Genomic DNA, 22,199 nt, shown 5'->3' on the forward strand with positions numbered 1-22,199 from the left:
CCGCTCACCATCTAGGTAGACTCCTCAAAGTTTCCGAGGACCTGGCAGATGTCTGCCATCCAGGCCCACTCCTCAGTAAAGAATTGGGGAGGCTGACTACCACTACGCCGCCCATGTTGGAGTTGGTATTCCACTATTGCTCTACGCTGCTCATACAGCCTGACCAACATGTGGAGCGTAGAATTCCACCGTGTGAGCACGTCGCACAGGAGCTGATGGTCTGGCAGAGTAAACCGATGTTGCAGGGTGCGCAGGGTGACAGCGTCCGTGGTGGACTTCTGGAAATGTGCGCAGACGCGCACACCTTGCCGAGCTGGTCAGGTAAGTGCAGGTAGTTTTTCAGAAACCGCTGAACCACCAGATTGAAGACGTGGGCCAGGCATGGCACGTGTGCGAGGCTGCAGAGCTGCCACCAGGTTACGGCCGTTGTCACACACGACCATGCTCGGTTGGAGGCTCAGCGGCAAAAGCCAGAGGTCGGTCTGCTCTGTCAGACCCTGCAACAGCTCGGGGGCAGTGTGCCTCATCACCTAGGCTGAGTAGTTTCAGCACGGCCTGCTGACGCTTGCCCACCGCTGTGCTGCCGCGCCACACCGACTGCTGGCGACGTGCTGCTCACATTTCTTAATTGAGAGGTAGAGGTTGCGTAGGAGGAGGGTTTAGAGGAGGTGGCATAGACCGCCGCAGATACCAGAATCGAGGAAGGACCCGCTATTCTGGGTGTGGGTAGGACGTGTGCGGTCCCAGGCTCTGACTCGGTCCCAGCCTCCACCAAATTCACCCAATGTGCCGTCAGGGAGATATAGTGGCCCTGCCCGCCAGTACTTGTCCACGTGTTCGTGGTTAAGTGGACCTTCCCAGTAACCGCGTTGGTGAGGGCATGATTGATGTTGCGGGAGACGTGCTGGTGTAGGGACGGCACACCGGGAAAAATAGTGGCGACTGGGGACAGAGTAGCGTGGGAGCGCCGCCGCCATCATGTTTTTAAAATCCTCCATTTCCCCAAGCCTGTACGGCAGCATCTATAGGCTGATCAATTTGGCAATGTGCACGTTTAAAGCTTGAGCGTGCGGGTGCATGGCGGCGTATTTGCGCTTGCGCTAGCGACAGCTGGATGCTGCGCTTTGAGACATTGCTTAATGGGGTCGAGGACAGCGGAGGTGAGGGTGTGGGTGCAGGCCGGGAGGCGCTCGCGTGCCTGTGTCCTGAGAGGGGGTTGGATCTCAGTGGCAGGTTGGGGCACAGGGGGAGAGGCAGTGGTGCGACCCGGGGCGGTGAACGGCCTTCGTCTTACCTCGTGGGGTGCTTGGCCATCATATGCCTGCGCATGCTGGTGGTGGTGAGGCTCGTACTGGCTCCCCGGCTGATCTTGGCGCGACACAGGTTGCACACCACTGTTCGACGGTCGTCCGCGCTCTCACTGAAAAACATCCACATCTTTGAACACCTAGGCCTCTGCACGGTGGCTTGGCGCGAGGGGGTGCTTTGGGAAACAGTTGGGGGATTCTTCGCTCTGGCCCTGCCTCTACCCCTGGCCACCCCACTGCCTCTTCCTACCTGTCCTGCTGTTGCATTTGCCTCCCCCTCTGAAGACCTGTCCTCAGTTGGCTTAGCAAAACAGGTGGGGTCAGTCACCTCATCGTCCAGCGGCTCTTCCTCCGAATCCTCTGTACGCTCCTCCCTCGGACTTACTGCCCTTACTACTACCTCACTGATAGACAACTGTGTCTCGTCATCATCGTCCTCCTCACCCACTGAAAGCTCTTGAGACAGTTGCCGGAAGTCCCCAGCCTCATCACCCGGTCCCCGGGAACTTTCCAAAGGTTGGGCATCGGTCACGACAAACTCCTCAGGTGAGAGAGGAACCATTTTTTCCCAATCAAGGCAGGGGCCCGAGAACAGTTCCTGGGAGTCTGCCTGCTCATCAGAATGTGTCATTTTCATGGAGTGAGGAGGCTGGGAGGAAGGAGTAGCAGCAGTGAGAGGATTCAGAGTTGCAGCAGTGGACGGCGTAGAAGACTGGGTGGTCGATACATTGCTGTGCATCAAGTTGGCGGCAGACACAGAGCTGTGTAAATAATTATGGAATTATTTGCGTACAGTTGGAGGCTGACAGCGGTATTGTAACGCTAACTCCAGGCGGAAACAAAGAATACAGAAGGCTGCAAACAGGTCTAGCCGTGCAATAGTGATTCACTCCAACTCCCACCAGACACACAGTAAATTTCAAACGGTCAGGGGTTGCCCAACCAAGGAGCTTATAAAAAAAAAATTTTGAAAAAGAATACAGGCTATATAGCGTGTATATGACTTTCCCTCTATCAGGGGCTGTCGCGATACGTTGTGCCTGAAGGTGACGGCAGACAGACCGGTGTAAAAAATTATGGAATTATTGGCGTACAGTTGGAGGCTGACAGCGGTTATGTAACGCAAACTGCAGCCAGAAAAAAATTATACAGAAGGCTGCAAACAGGTCTAGCTGTGTAATAGTGAAGCACTACAACTCCCAGCAGCAACGCAGTAAAATGCAGACGGTCACAGGTAGCCCAAAGGAGGAGCATTTATAAAAAAAAATTTTGAAAAAGAATACAGGCTATATAGCGTGTATATGACGTTCCCTCTATCAGGGGCTGTCGCCGTACCCTGTGCGTGAAGCTGACGGCAGACACAGAGCGGTGTAAAAAATTAGGGAATTATTGGTGTACAGTTGGATCTACAGCGGTTATGTAACGCAAACTGCAGCCAGAAAAAAATTATATGCAAGGCTGCAAAAAGGCCTAGTTGCGTAATAGTGAAGCACTACAACTCCCAGCAGCCACGCAGTAAAATGCAGACGGTTACAGGTAGCCCTAAGAAGGAGCTTTTTTTAAAAAAAAAAAATTTAGAAAAAGAATACAGGCTATATAGCGTGTATATGACGTTCCCTCTATCAGGGGCTGTCGCCGTACGCTGTGCGTGAAGCTGACGGCAGACAGAGCGGTGTAAAAAATTAGGGAATTATTGGCGTACAGTTGGAGGCTGACAGCGGTTATGTAATGCAAACTGCAGCCAGAAAAAAATTATACGCAAGGCTGCAAAAAGGTCTAGCTGCGTAATAGTTAAGCACTACAACTCCCAGCAGCCACGCAGTAAAATGCAGATGGTCACAGTTAGCCCTAAGAAGGACCGTTGGGGTTCTTGTAGACAGGATTCTACACTACCACTGTCCCTGCCTCACCTGTACTGCCCCTATACTCTGCCCGAGATGAAAAAAAACTTTTTGGGTGCAAAACTGCTCCCAGCAGCCACAACAGTAATGCACACAGTCAGATTTGGCCCTAAGGAGGACCGTTGGGGTTTTTGAAGACGCTAACACTATGCCTGAATGAGCAACAGCACCTTCCCTAATCTCTGCCAGCGTGTCTGAGGCGAGCCGCGGGCGGGACCGCTTTAAATACACGGCGGTCACTTGATCTCACCAGCCACTCACTGCACGAGGGTGGGATCGGGCTGGAACGTCACAGGAGGAAGTTGTAATGCCTTCCCTGCATCTCTATTGGCTAGAAAATGGCGCTAAACATGCAGGGAAGGAAATGGAATTGACTCGAGTACCGTGTGGTGCTCGTCTCAAGTAAAGAGCATCTCAAACACCCTAATACTCAAACGAGCATCAAGCTCAGACGAGTATGCTCGCTCATCTCTACAGCCAGACACCTGTTGGGGTAGATGTAGCAGTGGATGCTAGCATGGAAGTGCAGGATGATCAGGCAGCTAGCTGGGAGACAGTTAGGAGGGGTAGAGGGAAGAGATCCAGGAAGGCTAGTCCTGAACTGGCATACTCCAAAAAAATGTGAAAATTGGCAGATGAGGTGAATGGCATTACAGGAATACCAGTGCCACGGGGATCTCTGCTCCAGCAAGGCTGCCTGTCCACGGGTGTTGTGTTTTAATGTAGTAGATTTCCACCGCGGGAGAACACTAAAGCCACTGCGATAAACCTATCATTAAGATAGGTTCTTCGCGGAAAATCGCAGAAATCCATTGCGATTTTCTGCTCGTGTAAATCAGACTGCGTCTTCCATAGTTATCCTATGGAAAGCATTTCATATGTTACCCACGTGCGGATTATCGTCGCGGATAATGCAATAACATATCGCCCGTGGATAGAAAGCCTAAGATGGGCAATAGGAATGCAGAGCAGGCTAGACAGGTCCTGCTAGGAGGCTCAATTATTAGGGGGACTGACAGGTCAATCTTCTACAAAAACCGGGATCGTCGAACGGTGTGTTGTCTTCCTGGTACTCGAGTTCGACACATCGCGGATCAGGTTGACAGATTACTGGGAGGGGCTGGTGAGAATCCAGGTGCTATGGTACACATTGGCAGCAATGGTAAAGTTAGAGGCAGGTGGAAGGTCCTTAAAAACAATTTCAGGGAACTAGGATGTAACATTAGGGCAAGAATCTTCAAAGTAGTATTTTGAAATGCTACCTGTACTACGTGCCAAACTAGCAGTGGATTAGGGAATTGGTGTAGGAAGGAGGCGTTTGGGTTCCTGGAGAACTAAGCTGACTTTGCTGTTGGCTACAGGTTCTACCATAGTGATGGGGAAGAGGATGGATAGAAGGTTGGGGGAAGGTTTAAACTAGGGACTGTGAGGGAGGGCAATCACAGAAATAGAGGGGGAGACAGTATAGACAGTGACATAGGACCTAAAAAAGGGGATAAAGTGGCAGATAGGGTTAGTACAGTTAGAACTCACAGAACAGTTAACCCGTTAGTGACAAAGCCTTTTTTTACCCCTATTTAACTCCTTTATTTATCTATCGATGTAGCTGTAAGAGGGCTTGTTTTTGCAGGACAAGTTGTATTTTTCAATGGTACTATTATTTAAAGTACCATATAATATACTGAAAAACTTTTAAAAAATTCAAAGAGATTAAATTTTTTTCAAATTATTTTCTGCCGCTATCTTTTGACTGCAATATCGTTTTTATTTTTCCGTCGACATAGTTGTGCGAGCACTCATTTTTTGCGGGGCATACTGTAGTTTGCATTGGTACTATTTTGGAATACATATAACTTTTTGATTGCTTTTTATTGCATTTTTTCTTGGAGACAGGGTAATCAAAAAAGTGCATTTCTGGCGGGTTTTTTTCTTCTGATGACGTTTACCATGCGTGGTAAATAATGCGTTACTTTGATAGATCGGACCTTTATGGATGCAGCGATACCAAATATATATTTTTGTTTTATTATTTAGATTCTTTTATTATAAATATGACAAAAGGGTTTATGTTTTTAACACCTTTTATTACTTTTTCTTTTTTAAATATTTAGTAAAACTTTATTGATCTTATTTTTACTTCTTTTTTTTAGTTCCTAGAGGGGACAACAACTTACGATGCTTTAATCGCTCCTTACAAAGCATTACATTATACTGCGATTGGGCAGGCAGTCTATCAAGCCACCCCATTGGCATGGCTTAATAGGCATTCTGCCATGACAGCCTTGGGGCCTTTCAGAAGGACACCGGCTGTCATAACAGCCACATGGCTCCTTGTGATCTAATCGCAGGGGGCCATGTGAGACCCCCAAAACACTGTTCAGGGGATTTAAATGCCGCTGTCAGAATTGACAGCAGCGTTTAAAGTGCTAACAGCTCCAATGAGGTGCATGGCTTATCGGAGCAGTTGCGGGCAGGTCCCGCTGTAAGAAACAGCTGGTAGCCACGATGCATGGAGGGAGATCACTGCGTAATCTCTCTTCATACATACCCTGGCGATACAGGAGGTAAAACATGATTGGCTGTTCATTGAGGGATTAATAGGTATACACGTAATTTTAAAAGTAACCAAAACATTCTAAACAAATGTGGCTCAATAGAGGTGTAAAGGGGGAAATAAACAGCAAAAAAAGTGTTTAAACTACTAAAACAAGAAGGGAGTGAAGAAGCAAAAACCTACTGTTTTCCAGAAAATAAGACACTGCAATCTGAAAATCACTGCACGTTCTATTCTAGAACACATTTAGCTTCACTCCCGATTACGATAAGTAAGCTGCCTTGCCCGCTTGTGGGGTTTTTTTTGTGTGACAAAAGTACTGTATTTATTATTTGCATAATTTTATCCTTGGCATGAGACACTCATGCCAGGTTAACAAAGCAGTAACCTAGGCGTACGCATCGGAATCAAGTCTGTTAGTGATCTCTGTATAAAGGCGCATTGGGGGTCACTAACGGGTTATGCTTATACCCACATATATATAGACTGTAATTTAACACAGATTTAATTATAATATGTGCAATAACAACTTCCACGTCTGTGCGGGGTGCACATATAGACCACTACTATTGTACATTATTCTTCTAATATAAAGGGTTTATTGGCAACTGGCCAATTACATATTTTCGTATGACAAAGAAAACAAAACTCAGTAAAACCCTGGAGGCAACTTCATGAAAAATTCACTTTAATTACAAGCATCAATGGTATTCTAATACACTTCAAGCAACATTGAGTTGATCATTTGTTTGATCAGACGGCTTTCATTACAAATGTAGAAATTACAAAATATGAAGTTCATCTATGAAACTGTTTGTTGATCATAAAATAAATACAGAATTCAGGAACAATGCTTGTCGGCCACCACAAGCCACATAATAAAATGCCATCTATTATTAATAGAGATGAGCGAGTATACTCGCAAAGGGCAATTACTCGAGCGAGCATTGCCTTTAGCGAGGAACTGCCCGCTCGAGACGAAAGGTTCGGGTGCCGGTGGCGGGCAGGGAGCTGCGGGGGAGAGCGGGGCGGAACGGAGGGGAGATCTCTCTCTCCCTCTCTCCCCCCCCCGCTCCCTCCTGCTGACAGCCGCTACTCACTGCTTCCCCGCGCCGGCACCCGAACCTTTCATCTCGAGCGGGCAGGTACTCCTAATTACGTCCCGGCGTTAAAACGCCGTCACGTCGTCAATGCAGATACATCACAACGTTGAAACAGACTCATTACTACGTAGCGTCATCACGCCGCTACGTGATGTGAATAACCCTCCAACCGGAAGTAATTGTGCCAGACATACAGCGGTCCGCTTCTGGATCCGCCCACATGCTAATTCAGGCTAAGGCGAGGCGATCACGTTGATGACGTCAATACGCCATGGACGGCGTCTTCGCTGCACCTATTCATACATCCATAACGCCTACAATAGGAGGTGCCCAAATGACGCTATCACGTTGATGACGTCAGCACGCTATAGCGTGACCGGCGCCCCCGTCTGGTCCAATTGCATCATGGCAAGAGGTACAACGCCCATAATGGGAGGACGTCAACATAGCCAGCGCCCCCACCGCATCCAATCAAACCGCGTTAGCGGAAACCATGCTCATGACGGGATTGTATATGGTATATACTGACACAATGAGGAGATCGTATGATAGGTTAGCGGTAAGAGAAATCGAAAAACGGGATAAAAGATCCCTAACATTAACAGATGACCACAGTAGCTAACTATCAATTACATCACGAAAATAAAGCTATATGAAAGTATAGGGGGGGAAAAAAAAAAAGGTTTGCCCCTACTACTACACTATTGGTCAGAAAACTCAGACACACCCCAAGAGGAGGAGAAAGCTTGCTTTATAAGGGAAGACCTGGTCACAGCATTCAGATAGCCCTGACCTACCATCCAGGCCAGAGGCGCTACCTCTCTTCCTCTCTGTCAGAAACATGTACCAGCATTAGGCAGTGCTATGAAGGAAGAGATAATAGCCAACCCGCTTTAACCATAGATCTGGGAACACCTCTAATCGATACTCCTTATCTTTATATATATGGTTGCGGCTGACTAGTATCTAAACTATATAGGGACGCAGCGTGCTTACCACAAGCTGCTTTCCCTATATATAGATACATGAAGAATAATAGGAAATCTATAGATCACAGACTTGCAGTATAGGGAGTGATAGCCTATACCAAAGGCTATCACCTCATAATGATGCAACACTGTGCTATATAGAAGAGCAGATTGTCCATCACAATACTGCATTCTCTGAAAAAGAGACAGATCTATATCGTTTACAAATATAGAAACTACCTCTATAATAGAGGTGTCCTTCTATTAGTAACCACTCATCTCTTATTTCAGTTGATTCATCTGCACTGCCTACTCTATGTCTGACAGAGCGAAAATGGTCCTTTTTAAAGAGAGCTATTAAAACTTTGGAACAGGCATTAATCTATAACTAAAGCCATAATCTCAGTGAAAAATCTCCTGATGACCCGCTACAATAAGCGGAGAAACGCGTTGAGATTTTAACCAAAAACACGAAGAAAATACATATAAAAAATTGGAGATTATGATATTAAAATTGAAAAGATACGAATAGGAGATGAGCCTTTATTCACTTGAATTATGAAATATATAATGGCATCATCAAGTCTAAAGGCACACACCTCCAATATCCGCTAACCTTCCTGTCTTGTGATATTGAAAAAAACAAGACTAATCGCTGCCATAACAGTATTCATCTCAAGTCTTGATTAATTTCTATCATAAGACCCGAAATATGGGAAGTAATGCGTAAGATATAAATCTGTTCTTACCCATATCCAAGGTTTTTGATATAACGACAGCTGCTGCACTATTATACAAATTTACAGCCCCTCTTGAACATTAATGAGGGTGTGAAAAAATAAGTAAGCAGCTATAGTCGTTTACTACGTGACTAAGGTCAATATACCTCTATAACAAGGAGGTTTTTTGTAGTGCCCCGTTTTGTGTTTTATTTTTAAAAATTATTTAATAAAGGAAGTATTTTAAACTATGTCTAAACTGTGAAGGGCTTTGATATATATTGAAAATTAGACTTTTTTCTGCCACTGTGAGCATACTAGTGATAAGGCATTGCAGGGCAGAAGTCCTCAAGTGGTTAAGAAATATGAAAATAAAAAAAAAACTGTGTGCAAGAGTACATAGAAGAATTCCTAATGTTTTCAAGGCAAAGGGCACCACCAAATATTGATTTGATTTACTTTTCCCTTTTGTTCATTCACTTAGCATTTTGTTAATTAACAAATATAAACATTCTATTGTTGAAAGCATTTTTACCACACCTGCCTACAAACGTTTGTACTTAAAGATGTAAAGGGGGCAATAAACAGCAAAGAGAAAGCGCTGAACAAGAAGGCAGCGAAGAAGCACTAAAACTCTATAGGAAAAAAAATAAAATTATGTAAAAATTAAATAGAGAGACTTATTGCCCAAGAAAGTAAAACTAACCCTAAACTGTTCTTTAACTCTATAAATAGTAAAAATCAATACTAATAGTAATGCAGGAGAACTTGTAGAGGGAAGAGGAAAAAACAAATCTATTAAATAGTTTTTTCGCCAGTGTGTTTGCAGAGAAAGAGAAAAGGGAAGAGTTAGATGAGAGGCAGAGTGAGAATGTGAACCCTCCACTAAATGTCACTAGTCTAACCAAGGAAGAAGTGGAGAACCATGTTAAAAAGAGTAAAATAGACAAATCACCAGGTCCTGAAGGCATACACCCTCGGATTCTAAGGGAATTGGGTAATGTGATAGACAAACCACTGTTATTTATATTTAAGAACTCTATAGTGACAGGGTCAGTTCCACTGGATTGTCGCACTGCCAATGTGGTGCCGCTATTCAACAAGGTGTCAAAAAGTGAACCTGTAAACTATTGGCCAGTAACTTTTACTTCTATTGTGGGTAAAATGTTTGAAGGGTTTCTAAGAGATGCTATCCTGAAGTACCTCAAGAAAATGGCTGTATAACTCCATATCAGCATGGGTTTGTAAGAGATCACTCCTGTCAAACCAAACTGATCAGCTTCTATGAGGAGGTAAGTTCTAGAATGTATCGGGGAGAGTCACTGGATCTTGTGTATCTGGACTTTTCCAAAGTGTTTCATACTGTGCCACATAAAAGGTTGGTATATAAAATAAAAATGCTTGGTCTGGGCGAGAATGTGTGTAAGTGGGTAAGTAACTGGCTTGATGATGGAAAGCAGAGGATAGTTATTAATGGTACATACTATAATGGAAAACTCACTAAAAGAGTTGAAGAGGGGCCTAGATGTATTTCTTGAGCGATACAATATTATATGTTATAATCATTAATAACTTTAGAAGGGTTGGTGATCGAGGGATTATTTCGATTTCCAGATTGGAGCCAGGAAGGAATTTTTTCTTTTTTCGGTCTTGCATACTATGTTACTGTATGTATTATAGATGGGGGTTCCCCTGCTTGAGACAACTCCGGTATGTGTCAGAGCTTAGAAGCCAAGAATGAGAGAGTATCAGCAGCTCCTAGTTTGGGTGGACCCAGCTTATCCATGCATGAGTAAATTTGTAGATATATCTCCTAGTGATAATTGTTGATCGCTAGAAGTTTTTTTTTTAGAAACCAACCCCATATCAATCATTCAATTGCCACTTTGGACTGATTTCAACATTACTGTTGCCTATATAAAATTGTAAGCACTATCCAAACACTCTGTTTGAATTATTACTTTAAATGATAAGGTAAGTGATATACTATAAAAGGGAAAAACTGGATAGGACTACCTAGACAATTTAATTCTGCATTAAGACATGACTATTTAAAACCAATGGGCTATAACAGAATAAGAACATGCTTTAGAAATATTTTACATACAAGGAAGACCAATTAGAGTTCCTGATCATTTGGTTCAGGCTAAAGAAATACACTATACAGTAAGGTGTAGACTAGGAAATGTGTAATTGTGTATTAAAGAGTTTTCAAAGTTCAAATGTGTATTTTCACAAGTAAATGTAATGTTGTTCATACTGTCTTATATACAGAAGCCCAACAAGCCTGAGGTGGCAACAATCCCCCTTATTAGCTAGACTAATGGTGCTACATGCAGTGGTTCCACTGTCTAGAACCAGGTACAGCTCTAAAATATACAATGAGGCCAGTACACACCAATAGTTTGAATGCAAAACTAGCTGTTTGACTGTCCTGCTCTACCAACATCCTGGCTTGTTAAAGGGCATCTTTTGTCTGAAATTCTACCAATCTGTACATCTGGAGCCACCATTAAACTATTTGAACAAATTTCACATTCAAAACATTGGCATCCTCACTGTATATATATGCCCTGTCCGTAAGATGCTCTGCTATTTTCAGTGTCAGTCACGTGACCACCGAATAAAGTTCTGCACAGCTGTGAAGATAAAATGGGCAGGCCACTGTATGGCACTAAACCCCACCTTCCCCATCCACACAGCTGTTTGAGACATCCCAGCATGCACCAGTTATCTAGAAGAGAAGCCCAGAGAGGCATTTACTGCATCAAATATAACATTGTACCGGGAAGACCCCATGAAAGCAATCACTACATCAGGTGGTGATCTTTATTGATAAGACCTGTCTCTTACAATGGCATAGTGAAATTTTCAGACTCCACAGTCCATAACTAGTAGACCAGCAACACTATTGCTTTCCTCATAGTGCGACTATCACACCATCAATCATAAAACCTCACATTAGAAGTTTATGATTGTTTGCAATTAATAACTATTCCAAAAATGTGTATGTGGCTTCCCATTGGCCCTGCAGTTATTTGCAACTACTGGTAAGCAAATGTAATTAAAATACAGCTGTCGGATTTGCCGTGAGCTTCGAATTTATAGCAAGTACACTTGAGAATATTAAGTGGAAACAGTTTTGCAGATTTAGATTTGAATTACAGGAAATGAAAAAGCATTCATCTCTTACCCGCCTCCACCGGTGATATAACTATAACCTCTCGATCCTAATCCATAACCATAACGTTCTCCCAGAAAGATAGGCTCATTACAATCATAGCAACTTAACAGCTTCTGTAATCTCGGGAGACTAAAAAGAAAGATTAAAAACAACATTAACTCGCAAAACTTCAAAAAAACATTATTGTACATAGTAAACAAAAACAAATCTAATTTATAAAGTCCCACAGAGTCTTAAATTATAAGATTTGTTAGACAGAAGACTAACTCAAAAGTTATTTAATTGAGACTGCAGTAAAGAATTAGGCTTTTTTTGACACTGCGCTGCCTCTTCCAGGCCAGGTCATGTCAATTTTCCTTCCTCCATCCTGAAAACGATAGGGGGACAGAAAGTAAGACGGAACCTAGACAGCTACATTGGGGTACATGTATGAATGACACTTTTCTACCATTTAAAAGACTGACATGGATCAAAACTGTGGTCTCTGTTTCACATAAAGATCTCCGTCTTGCATATTCATCCAATAGTGTCATCTAGGTTCCATCCCCATGAACTTTTTAGCAAAAAGGACGAAAAGCAGATAGGGAGCCGGAACTGGAAGCAACACAGTGTGAAGGAATCCTATTCCCATCTCAGCATTTTTTTGCTCAGGTCAAATCCCTGACAAAATTAAAGCAATCAACAGCCTCCAATCTAATTTCATACCTGGAATTCATCAGTTATTCTTTTGTTTTTTTAGTTCTACACCCCCTGGCTCCAGAGGATTTGTGGGCAATACATTTCCCCATGGATCATGTGTCATGCAAGTCATCCTAGTATTTATAGAGCTCCATGGCTACTGCACAAACCCATGAGCAATCTTATATAGTTGTACAGAGCTGCTGAGGAGAAGTGGCTGGGTATGGGGTGTACTCCATACAGCCTTGCCATATGAGCAGCGAATTGTCACAAGACAGTGTGCAAGTGTGGCCACCGTGTCGGAAAGCAGCAGCGGTCTTTGATCATAAGCAACCACGAAAATCCACAGATGGGGCTAGGGGTAGAGTGGAATCAACGTCTCAACAATGAGCAAAATAAGAGGTCCACTAGCAAAGTAGAATAATAAGTGAAATGATTTGATTTTATTTCAATCCAAACACAACGATGATGCAAACAAAGATCCCCGATTTCTGGATAAGCCTGATTATTCAACTTTAAAAAAAAAAAAGATTTTCTTAAAGGAATGTTTATTAGCCCCTTAGGGATGAAGCCTGCTTGCGCCTTAGTGACAGAGCCAATTTTTGGAAATCTGACATGTGTCACTTCAACATACAATAACTCTGTAAAGGTTTTGGATATCCAAGCGATTCTGACATTGTTTTTTCACCAGATATTATACTTCATATAGATGGTAAAAATAGACTGGTAGAATTTGTATACATTTATTAGATGTGCCAAATTGGGAACATTTTGAATTGTCATTTTTTCACATTTTCAACTGTAATATCTCAAATATGTGCAAACATACTGTACAAATTTTTGATAAGATATAAATTTCCATCTGTTTACTTTATTCTGGACACACTTTTGAAAAACTTTAGTGCTTTTTTTTTAACCATTTAGGAGACGTACAAATTTAACATTAGTTACTGACATTTCGAGGAACATTTTGTTTTCCTACACCAAGCCAAATTGCAAAGGCTCATAGGTGTCAGAATGAGAGATACCCCCACAAGTGACGCCATTTTAAAAACTACACCCCTTAATATAATCACTGAGGGGGATTATGAGCATTTTGACCCCACCGTTTCTTTTCAGGAGTTAATGCAGTTTACAGGAGAAAAAATAAAATGTCATATTTTTGCAAATATGACATTTTAAAGACAGTTTTTTTTTCTATAGTGCACATGGATACCCCTGTTTGTCATGTGTTCAGAAACATATCTGTTGTGGCCCTAATATTATGTCTGTATGCACAATGGGGCCCAAATCAAAAGGAGCAGCCGGTGGCTTTCAGAACAGACATTTTGCTTGAAGGTGTTTTAGGCCCCATTGCACACTGGTAGAGCACCTGAGCGGCCAAACCAATAGAGAACCCCCACAAATTACCCCATTTTAAAGATGAGACCCCTTAACGAATTTATCTAGAGGTTACTGCGTATTTTGACTCCACAGTTTTTGAATGAATCTAAGCAAAGCAGAAGGAAAAAAATTACGATTTTAATTTTTTTGGCAATCATGTAATTTTAAAAACAGTCTTTTTAAGTACAGCACACATATGAATGAAGATTTTCACCCCAAAACGGATCCCAGTTTGTCCTGTTTTTAGAAGCATAGCAATGATGAAGCTAATCTTATGTCCATGTGCACAACGGGGCTCCAAATCGAAAGGAGCATTAAACTGTTTTTAACTTTTACATGACCGGGGACAGCTCACTGCAGCCCTCGGTCACTGCTCCAAGCATTCGGCTACCTTTAATAGCAAGGAGATTTTAAATTTTCCGGGTCCTCCCCAGCTTCTGCACTTACGTTCGCCACTCTGGCAACGGGCGCAAGCGCTGAAGTTGGGAAAGGTCCACGGATAAGGATCTCGTTGGGGCACATCGCTGGAGGCCTTAGGTAAGTAATTTCACCTCATGGATAGGATCCGTGACAGGGGAGTGAAATTTTAACTTTTTTTTTTTTACTTTTATGTGATCGCTGTTATCCATTGGCCCCTGTGAAATCTCCTGGCTCTTGGCTGTGTTTGGTAGCCAGGAGCAGGGAGATTTTCAATTACCCTGGCAATCCGCGGCTTTTGCGCAAGTGTCCACCATCTCTTAGGGGAGATGAAACTTAAACTTCTTTTTACACTTTTTTTTTTAAACTTTACATGATACATGTAATACAGCGGCTCCTGGTGATATCTTCCTGCTCTCTGCTACACATAGTAGCTGGGAGCCAGAGAGATTTTAAATTTCCCGGACCACGAGCCTTTTTACCACTTTTATACGATCGCCATTCAGCTCCAGTTAATGTTTGTAATGAGGCCAATGAATTAACTCCTTAAATGGAGAAAGGCTTCAGAGCCTAAGAGTGTAGTAGTTCCCCAGGATTCCAGAGCTCTGGGTACAAGTGCGTCTGAATACGGAGGGGATTACAAGGCACAGGCTGATGGCCACATGAGGCTCCAATTTGTTTCCCAAGGAGCTGTCACCCCATGAGCAGAGGTTACTGTATTTAGTGGGGGAGCCTCTATAGCAGAGTGTAGGATGCTGCACTGCTGGGCACTGACACTAAGGTCCACAATCAGTACCTGTGTGAGGCTTCTAGTGAATTTTCTGTCCTTTAGGATGGCCTGTCTGAGTGAAGGGACAGCTCAGTTTGAAGGTTCGGAGCCGTTGTCCCATCACTAGAGTGACAGTTTTGCCTACGGCTGTCTGTGTGTCGTGCACGGTCCATGGTTGAAGATCGATGCTGGAGCCACGGAAAAACTGGGCCACGACCCCAGCCCAGCGACCACTAGCTGAGCCCCGCAGACACGGAAGGAAGAGCAGCGACGCTGCTATGAAGGCCACCGGCCGACATCCGTGTGTTGCTTGTCAAAAGGCCCTCTGCGTCATGGGCTTCAGAGTCAGCCAATGCAAGGGCGCTGAACAGCAGGAGCTGAGGAAGCCCACCAGGAGGTGAGGTCCTTAAGCCAGAGGATGGAGCTGTGTGCCCTGTCATCCACACACACACAGGTCTGAGGCTTCATGGTGGAGGCAGGCTGCAGCTGTTCAAGGTGGGGGTACGGCAGCCCAAGTCCCTTCAAAATGTTCCTGTGGTTAGGCGGAAGTAGCAGGAGACTACTACAGGGTATTTGGCACAGGGAGGGAACTGATGGCTGCATACAAAGGTGGTGGGTAGTGGAGCACCAGGTCCATATGTCCTCACTGCTCAGCATTCCACCACACTTTCCTTACTTTTGCTTTGCTCATTTGATGTGGACGTGAACTTCCGGACTACTCCTTGCACATAGGATTTACAAGTGCAGAGGCGAGGAGCATTAGAATAACTTTTTGGATATAAAGGGATCGAATGCTCCATTTTGGACTGCCAGCAATTTTTCGTATGTGCAGTTGGCCGAGACTATACAATCTATTTCTTTTATGGAAAAAACTTCAGAGCTTTTCCAGTTGTGTGCTATTCTAAGACGAGTTGCGTGTAGTACATGGCAGATAACTGTTCTGCATTCCAATGGGAAATTATCCCTAACAGTAGAAGCGCCAAACCGGATTTGCTTTTAGTTGAGAAGGGGTGGAGTGTTTTTATCATTTTAAACATTGTTTCCATAGGGTGGAGATTAGAGGGCAACTCTAAAAAACATGGAGCAGTGACCCTATTTGTCTGCAGTTTCTCCAACATTTAGGGGATGCGCTGCTATAGATGTATCAGAGTTTTAATGGCGTATAGTACCCTCTGACCAATAATTTATAGTACTGCTCGTGGTGGGATGCACATGTTGTAGATTTTACAGCCCATTTTAGGGCAGTTTGCCATTCTTGTAGGGGGAATTGACCTAAGAGGTCAGTTTCCCATTTTTTGGAACTGTACTGTTTTCTTTAAAAAAATGTTGTCAGATAAAAATTTGTAGATTTGTTTAGTACGATTCTTGTATTGGTTAGTCGATAGTCTTTAAAATCATTGGAATATTGATTTGCGTGTCTGGGTGCGTGCAAAGATGTTTTCTTATTTGGAGGAATCTATAAAACTCAGAAGAGGGAATTTCATATTCTTCTTGCATTGAAGAGAACTGAAGCTTTGGCTGACAAATCATCCCTCAATAAATTAGCATACAAATCCCTCACATACTACCCTTCTGAATATCTCCATGTCTTACACCCCCCTCCTTTCCCTAACACATCCTTGTGCCATAAAATAAAAGCCTTCAAGTGGTACAATTAAGTTTCCAGTTTCTGGTTCATAGTAGATATCTAGTACTCAAGTGATGCATTGCCTTAACCTGGCAACTATTTTCTTTTCTTTTGTAAGAAGAAGCACTAATCTCATTACTATTCCACAACGCATTGCTTGTTTAAAATATTTATGTCACCGTACAGAAATTGTATTCTAACCCAACAAATGTCAACTTTCTTTTATTCTCTTTTCATTATAAAACCCAATAAGATATATTGAAAATAACTGTTTGTGCCACAATTTTCAAATACTTTTAGAATTGGTTTTAGTTGTGCTAAGATTAAATAATAATAGCTTTTTAAGAGCAGATAACTGGTCGCAGAAACTTATCACAGCCAAGTTAAATTTGGCTACATCTGTAGAGCCAAACTGAAAAATGTGTTAGTGGAGCACTAATGATATGGGGCTGTTTTTCAGGCTTTGGGCTACATTCCATTTTTACAGTAAATTGTAATGTTAATGCTACAACATACAAAGATCTTTTAGACAATTCTCACTTCTTTGTGGCAAAGGTTTGGGGAAGACCCTCTCCAGCTTCAATAAGACAAAGTAAGCTTCATACAGGGTCCATTCACACGCAACTGATATGCTGCAGAAAGTCCACAGTTGAAAATGCCATGGCAAATTCCGCAGAATTTTCAGATAAGAAAAACCTGTCAAAAATCCAGATTTTGACAAGGAATCAGCTGTGTATCCGCAGATGGTTTTAGCAGCTACAGTGCTCTCTTCCATCTCGCAATACGTGGCACCTGTCACACGTCACCAGGCTGCCTCTAGTGAACACTGAGCCGCTGGCCAGGTGATTTGGAAGTGGCACCACCTGACTAGCGGCTCTGCACTCACAAGGGGCTGGCAGGTGACGGGGAGCGATGTATTTTAAGGTAAGGCAAAACAGTATAGTTGCTAAAATCTGTATCTGCAGCTGATTCCTAGTCAAAATCCACACTGATGCTGTAGACTTCGACCAGTTTTTATTTGCAGAATTTGTCGCAAAATTTTCCACTGTGGAAATTCCGCAGCATTTCCGCTACCTGAATGTGAATGTATTTAAAGGCATGGCTTGACAATTATGGTGTGGAGAAAAGGAACATTCTTGCAAAGTGCCCTGACCTCAACCCCACTAAACACTTTTGGGATGAAATGGAATGTCATTTCCAATCTAACATAGGCACACATTAAGACAGACAGATTCCAAAATCTTGTGAAAAGCCTTCTCAGAAGAGCGATGATTGTTATAGCTGGGAATGGGGGCCTATTCGATAACACCTATGGTTTCTGAATGAAATGCCTAAAACCAGCACAGGCCAAGAAAATATTCTCTACACTATTACTCCACCTCCATCAATCTGAACTGTTCAAACTTGACAAGAAGGGTTCATTGATTCATGTTGCTTGCGCCAAGTTCCTACCCTTTCATTGACATGGTGCAATAGAAATCAGGGTTCATCTGACCAGGCAATGTTTTTTTTTTTTTTACTGTTTAGTAATCCTTTTTTTGCGCTCTTTTGCCCACCGGAATCTTGCCCGTTTCCCTTGGACAACAATGGCACTCAAACTGATCATCTGCTGTTAAGGCCCATCTTTCTGAAGGAACGTCAAATTGTGCATTCTGACACTTATTCGACTGCTTGATTGTGCACAGCCTGCTCATCAGAACAATCCTTGACATTCTCCTCTGACCCCTTTCATTGACAAGCTGTTTATGTCCACAGGATCCCCTTTTGTGGGATGCGTTTTCTCAATCACATCATTCTCGGCATACCCTTTACATAGTTGCACAAGAAAACCCAACAAGATTGGCAATTTTCAATATACTGGTCCTGACTAGTCTAGCATGGATGACCAAATCTCGTTGAAAGTCGTTCAGGTTGCTTGATTTTCCCATTCTAGCGTTGAGTCACTGATGTAAGGCCAACTTGCTCACTTGATTTTCTGCTTTACTCCAGGGTCTTGAGTCTAATTTCATTACAGCAAAGCTCCAATTGTGAAAGGTCAGGTGTGTCTAATACAATGGGCCATCGGTGCATATTTGTTCATGCAGTATATCTCGGCTCCCAGTGAGAGTGATATTGGGATGTAACAAAGGTTCATTGCGGTTAACTGCTGTGAATGCTAAACGAGAATTCACAGAACCAATTTATTCTTTTTATTCAACTTGCTTCTTTTTGCAGTAAATGTAGAAACATAAAAAAAAATAAAATCTACTTAATCACTCAAAGTGAACAATGCTCCAATGGCATCAGCTGGAGTCCATAAATCAGCCAGCTGGCATGTGGTCGCGCTTTTTCCATCTCCACCTCCATTACTTCTGCATGTAGGACTATTATTTCATGGAATTATGGATTCCAGCTGATACCATTGTGGCATTTTTCACTATGGGTGATTATATATGAAAAGCTGTTTGCAATATTTCCGCATTTACTGATAAATTATGAAAGTTGAATAAGGGACAAATTGGTTCTCTGCATGCCTGTTTAGTATTCATGGACTGATTAAAAAAATAGATCCTTCGCTGCACAACTGATTCTTCGTGGAGAGTCTTGCCACTGAAATTCGTGTCGCTAACTGCTGTTGCAAATCAGTAGGGTAAGGGGTATGTTGTAAGAAATACAATGCAAATATACTAGGTAATGATTGGATGGTTCCAGAGATATGAAATTACATATTCATCTCATGCTTCCATTACATTACAGACAACATATTTTAGGTTGCGTTTACAAGATGAGGAAATGCTGCAGAAAAACCGCAGCGGAAACGTTTACCATTCAAATGAATGGGATTAAGGCAAATCCCGTTCACATGTAGAGAAAACACCCGCTGTAACGATAATCTGTGGTTTTGCTGCATTTCCAATACTGCAGCGGAACCATAATATGTGAATGCACCCTTAGGCTTTATTCCCACGAGCGTATATCGGCCGCTGCTTTCACAGCCGGCCGATATATGCTACGATCTGGGGCGTAAAAGCTCATGAACGGGCGCACAAATCTAATGTTTGCATGCCCGTTCACATGGCATTCCCCTCCCCCTCGCCGGCTCACCTCTTCTCTCTTCCCCTCTGGCTGATTGCAATGGGAAGGGGGCGGCAGAGGAGCTAAGCATCACCCTCTCCTGCCTCCTCTCATTGCTGGCTGCAGACAAGGGACAAGGATGGGGAGCAGCCAGCAATGGGAGGAGGCGGGACGGAGCGTCCCTTCCCATTGCATTCAGCTGGAGTGGAGGAGAGAAGAGGGAGAGAGTTTAGCAGTCATGCTGCTAAACTCCCTCCCACCTCCCTTCTCTGGCCACTGTCATTGGCTCCCATAGGAGCCCATGCAGCCGCCGACGTATTCCGGCACAAAAGATAGTTCCAGGACTATCTTTTGGGCCCGAAGTAAAAATGCTCGGTGCTATATTGGCCGGCTGGGCGCTTTTACGTCACGGAAATATGGCTATGTGATCTGATGCATTGGAATCTGACTGTGAAAACGGCGGGCCGATATACGCTCGTGGGAAAGAGGCCTTATTGTGTACTGGTGCAGTAAAAAAGCTTTCTGCATATTTAATGGGGTATTCTGATTATAGGCATTGATGGTGTTACCATAAAATATGAACATATAAATAGATGTATGATAATTGAAACTCCTATCTATCAGAACATGAGTATCATGCCACCCATGTGAAAAACAAAATGGTAGTGGCTGAAAAAAGGGAGAAAGCGAACAAGTAAGTTGCAGTAAGTCACAGCATGTGTGCCTTTTATCCGAAAAAATTTAAGGGAGTTATATGTAGGGTTTAACCCTCTGCAACACACTCCATGCTGCATGCTGAGAAGCGCCAAATGTCATGACAAGGGTGCTTGTTACGGAGGGGTAAAATACCTTCCTCTGACATGTAGAAGAGGAGAAAGCTGCATGGAGCGATACATGTCCACATTACCGACTGAGGCAGGTAACAGGGAGCAGGTTACAGATGGTGAGACTGAGCGATGGTGGTAAACATCAAATTGAGGTGAAAGTACTCCTGCTGTTGGTGGTCTGTCAAATTGGAGATTTTGCCGAGAATTGTAGCCCTATCAGTGTGGGTCTTAAAGGGACGTGGTGTCCCTAATTCACTTTATACATGGTGTCCCACTTGCTGGAGGCTCAGAAAAATTGGCTACAACTGCAAGACAAATTAACATATTTTAATGAAATAGGGTCAAACCATACATTACCCAATGAGAATCAGGAACTGCTCATAACATGTTTGTCGAGCACTCCTTAACTCGTCTGTCACCATCTACACTGTGGCAGTCACTGGTTGAGGAAATTAATGGCTAATCTGGACAGCCAACCTGGCTGGCTGTCTCACTCAGCACCCCATGCCACCCAGACAGCCACGTTTTGCTTCAGTCATGTAGATTAGTCGAGACTGTGCTGCCTTCAGAAATGGATAGTTCACTAGAATAAGCCACGACTGAATAATCCAGGGATTGAAAAAGAAATACCACGCAACAAACTACTGTAGTTATTCCAGACATGCTTACCAGCATCATGTTCAGAACATGTTCAGGTTCAGCATCAGGTTCAGGAGTGCTTAACCACTAATGGGGGGACACTTTCAGCACATGCTGTGAGGGGTTCCTGAGTCTCATTGAGTAAGATATGTTTTGACCAATTTTCATTAAAAGGTGTTGGAGGTATAACCAAATTTCCCAGGTCTCCAGCGAGTGGGAGACCCTGTAATGAAAGTTGAGTAAAAAAGTGTTCTTCATCAACCCAAATTATTGTGTCGTCATTTGTACTCCTTCACATATAAAACTAGTCATGACAGTGGGCTTGGTCATTTCCATAACTCTCTTGGACTCCAATAGAAAAAGTCATGTACAATGCAAAAAGAATTAACACCGTGGCTCTTATTCTGTCTGACTTTGTTATATTACAAGGTTGGTCTTTTATATTTGGCATGTAATATAACAAGACAAATATGTGACCAGCCCTATCTTTTGCCAGCGATATCAACTGTTCCTTGAGGGTTTCAGAGGCTGGAGTTATGGTGATCATAACAACTTAAATGTATGTTTGCTTGTAACTAGAGATGAGCGAGCGTACTCGGCCACGCCCCTTTTTCACCCGAGTACCGCGATTTTCGAGTACTTCCGTACTCAGGTGAAAAGATTTGGGGGGCGCCATGGGTGAGTGGGGGGTTGCAGCGGGGAGTGGGGGGGGGGGAGGGGGAGAGGGAGAGAGAGAGGGCCCCCCCCTGTTCCCCGCTGCTACCCCCCGCGTCGCCACGCCTCCCCCCGCCCCCCCCCCCCCCCGAATCTTTTCGTCCGAATACTGAAGTACTCGAAAATCGCGGTGCTCGATCGAGTAATTACTCGAAACGAGTACGTTCGCTCATCTCTACTTGTAACCATGTAAAACCATCAACGATCAGCTGGCAAATGAGAAAACACTTATATGTCAGCTGATTGGCTCGTTTACGCAAGCTAAAACTACTCGCAGGTTCATTGCATGCCTTGCTTTGAAATTAACTTTATCCCTGATATAGGTAATTGAAGGAATATTTATTAGGCTAAAAGC

The 22,199-nt window shown here is 43.4% G+C and overlaps 1 protein-coding gene across 1 annotated transcript in view; it reads right to left on the minus strand.

Annotated features, from left to right (window-relative positions):
• The window catches only part of B3GLCT (beta 3-glucosyltransferase), a 393,556-nt gene that overhangs the window by 13,169 nt on the left and 358,188 nt on the right, over positions 1 to 22,199 (minus strand). The window contains exon 13 of the mRNA XM_066583040.1: positions 11,746 to 11,865. Within this exon, the coding sequence (XP_066439137.1) occupies positions 11,746 to 11,865 (120 nt within the window). The remainder of the gene's footprint in view (positions 1 to 11,745; positions 11,866 to 22,199) is intronic.

Source organism: Eleutherodactylus coqui, chromosome 1, assembly GCF_035609145.1.
Source record: "Eleutherodactylus coqui strain aEleCoq1 chromosome 1, aEleCoq1.hap1, whole genome shotgun sequence".
Lineage (NCBI taxonomy): Eukaryota > Metazoa > Chordata > Amphibia > Anura > Eleutherodactylidae > Eleutherodactylus > Eleutherodactylus coqui.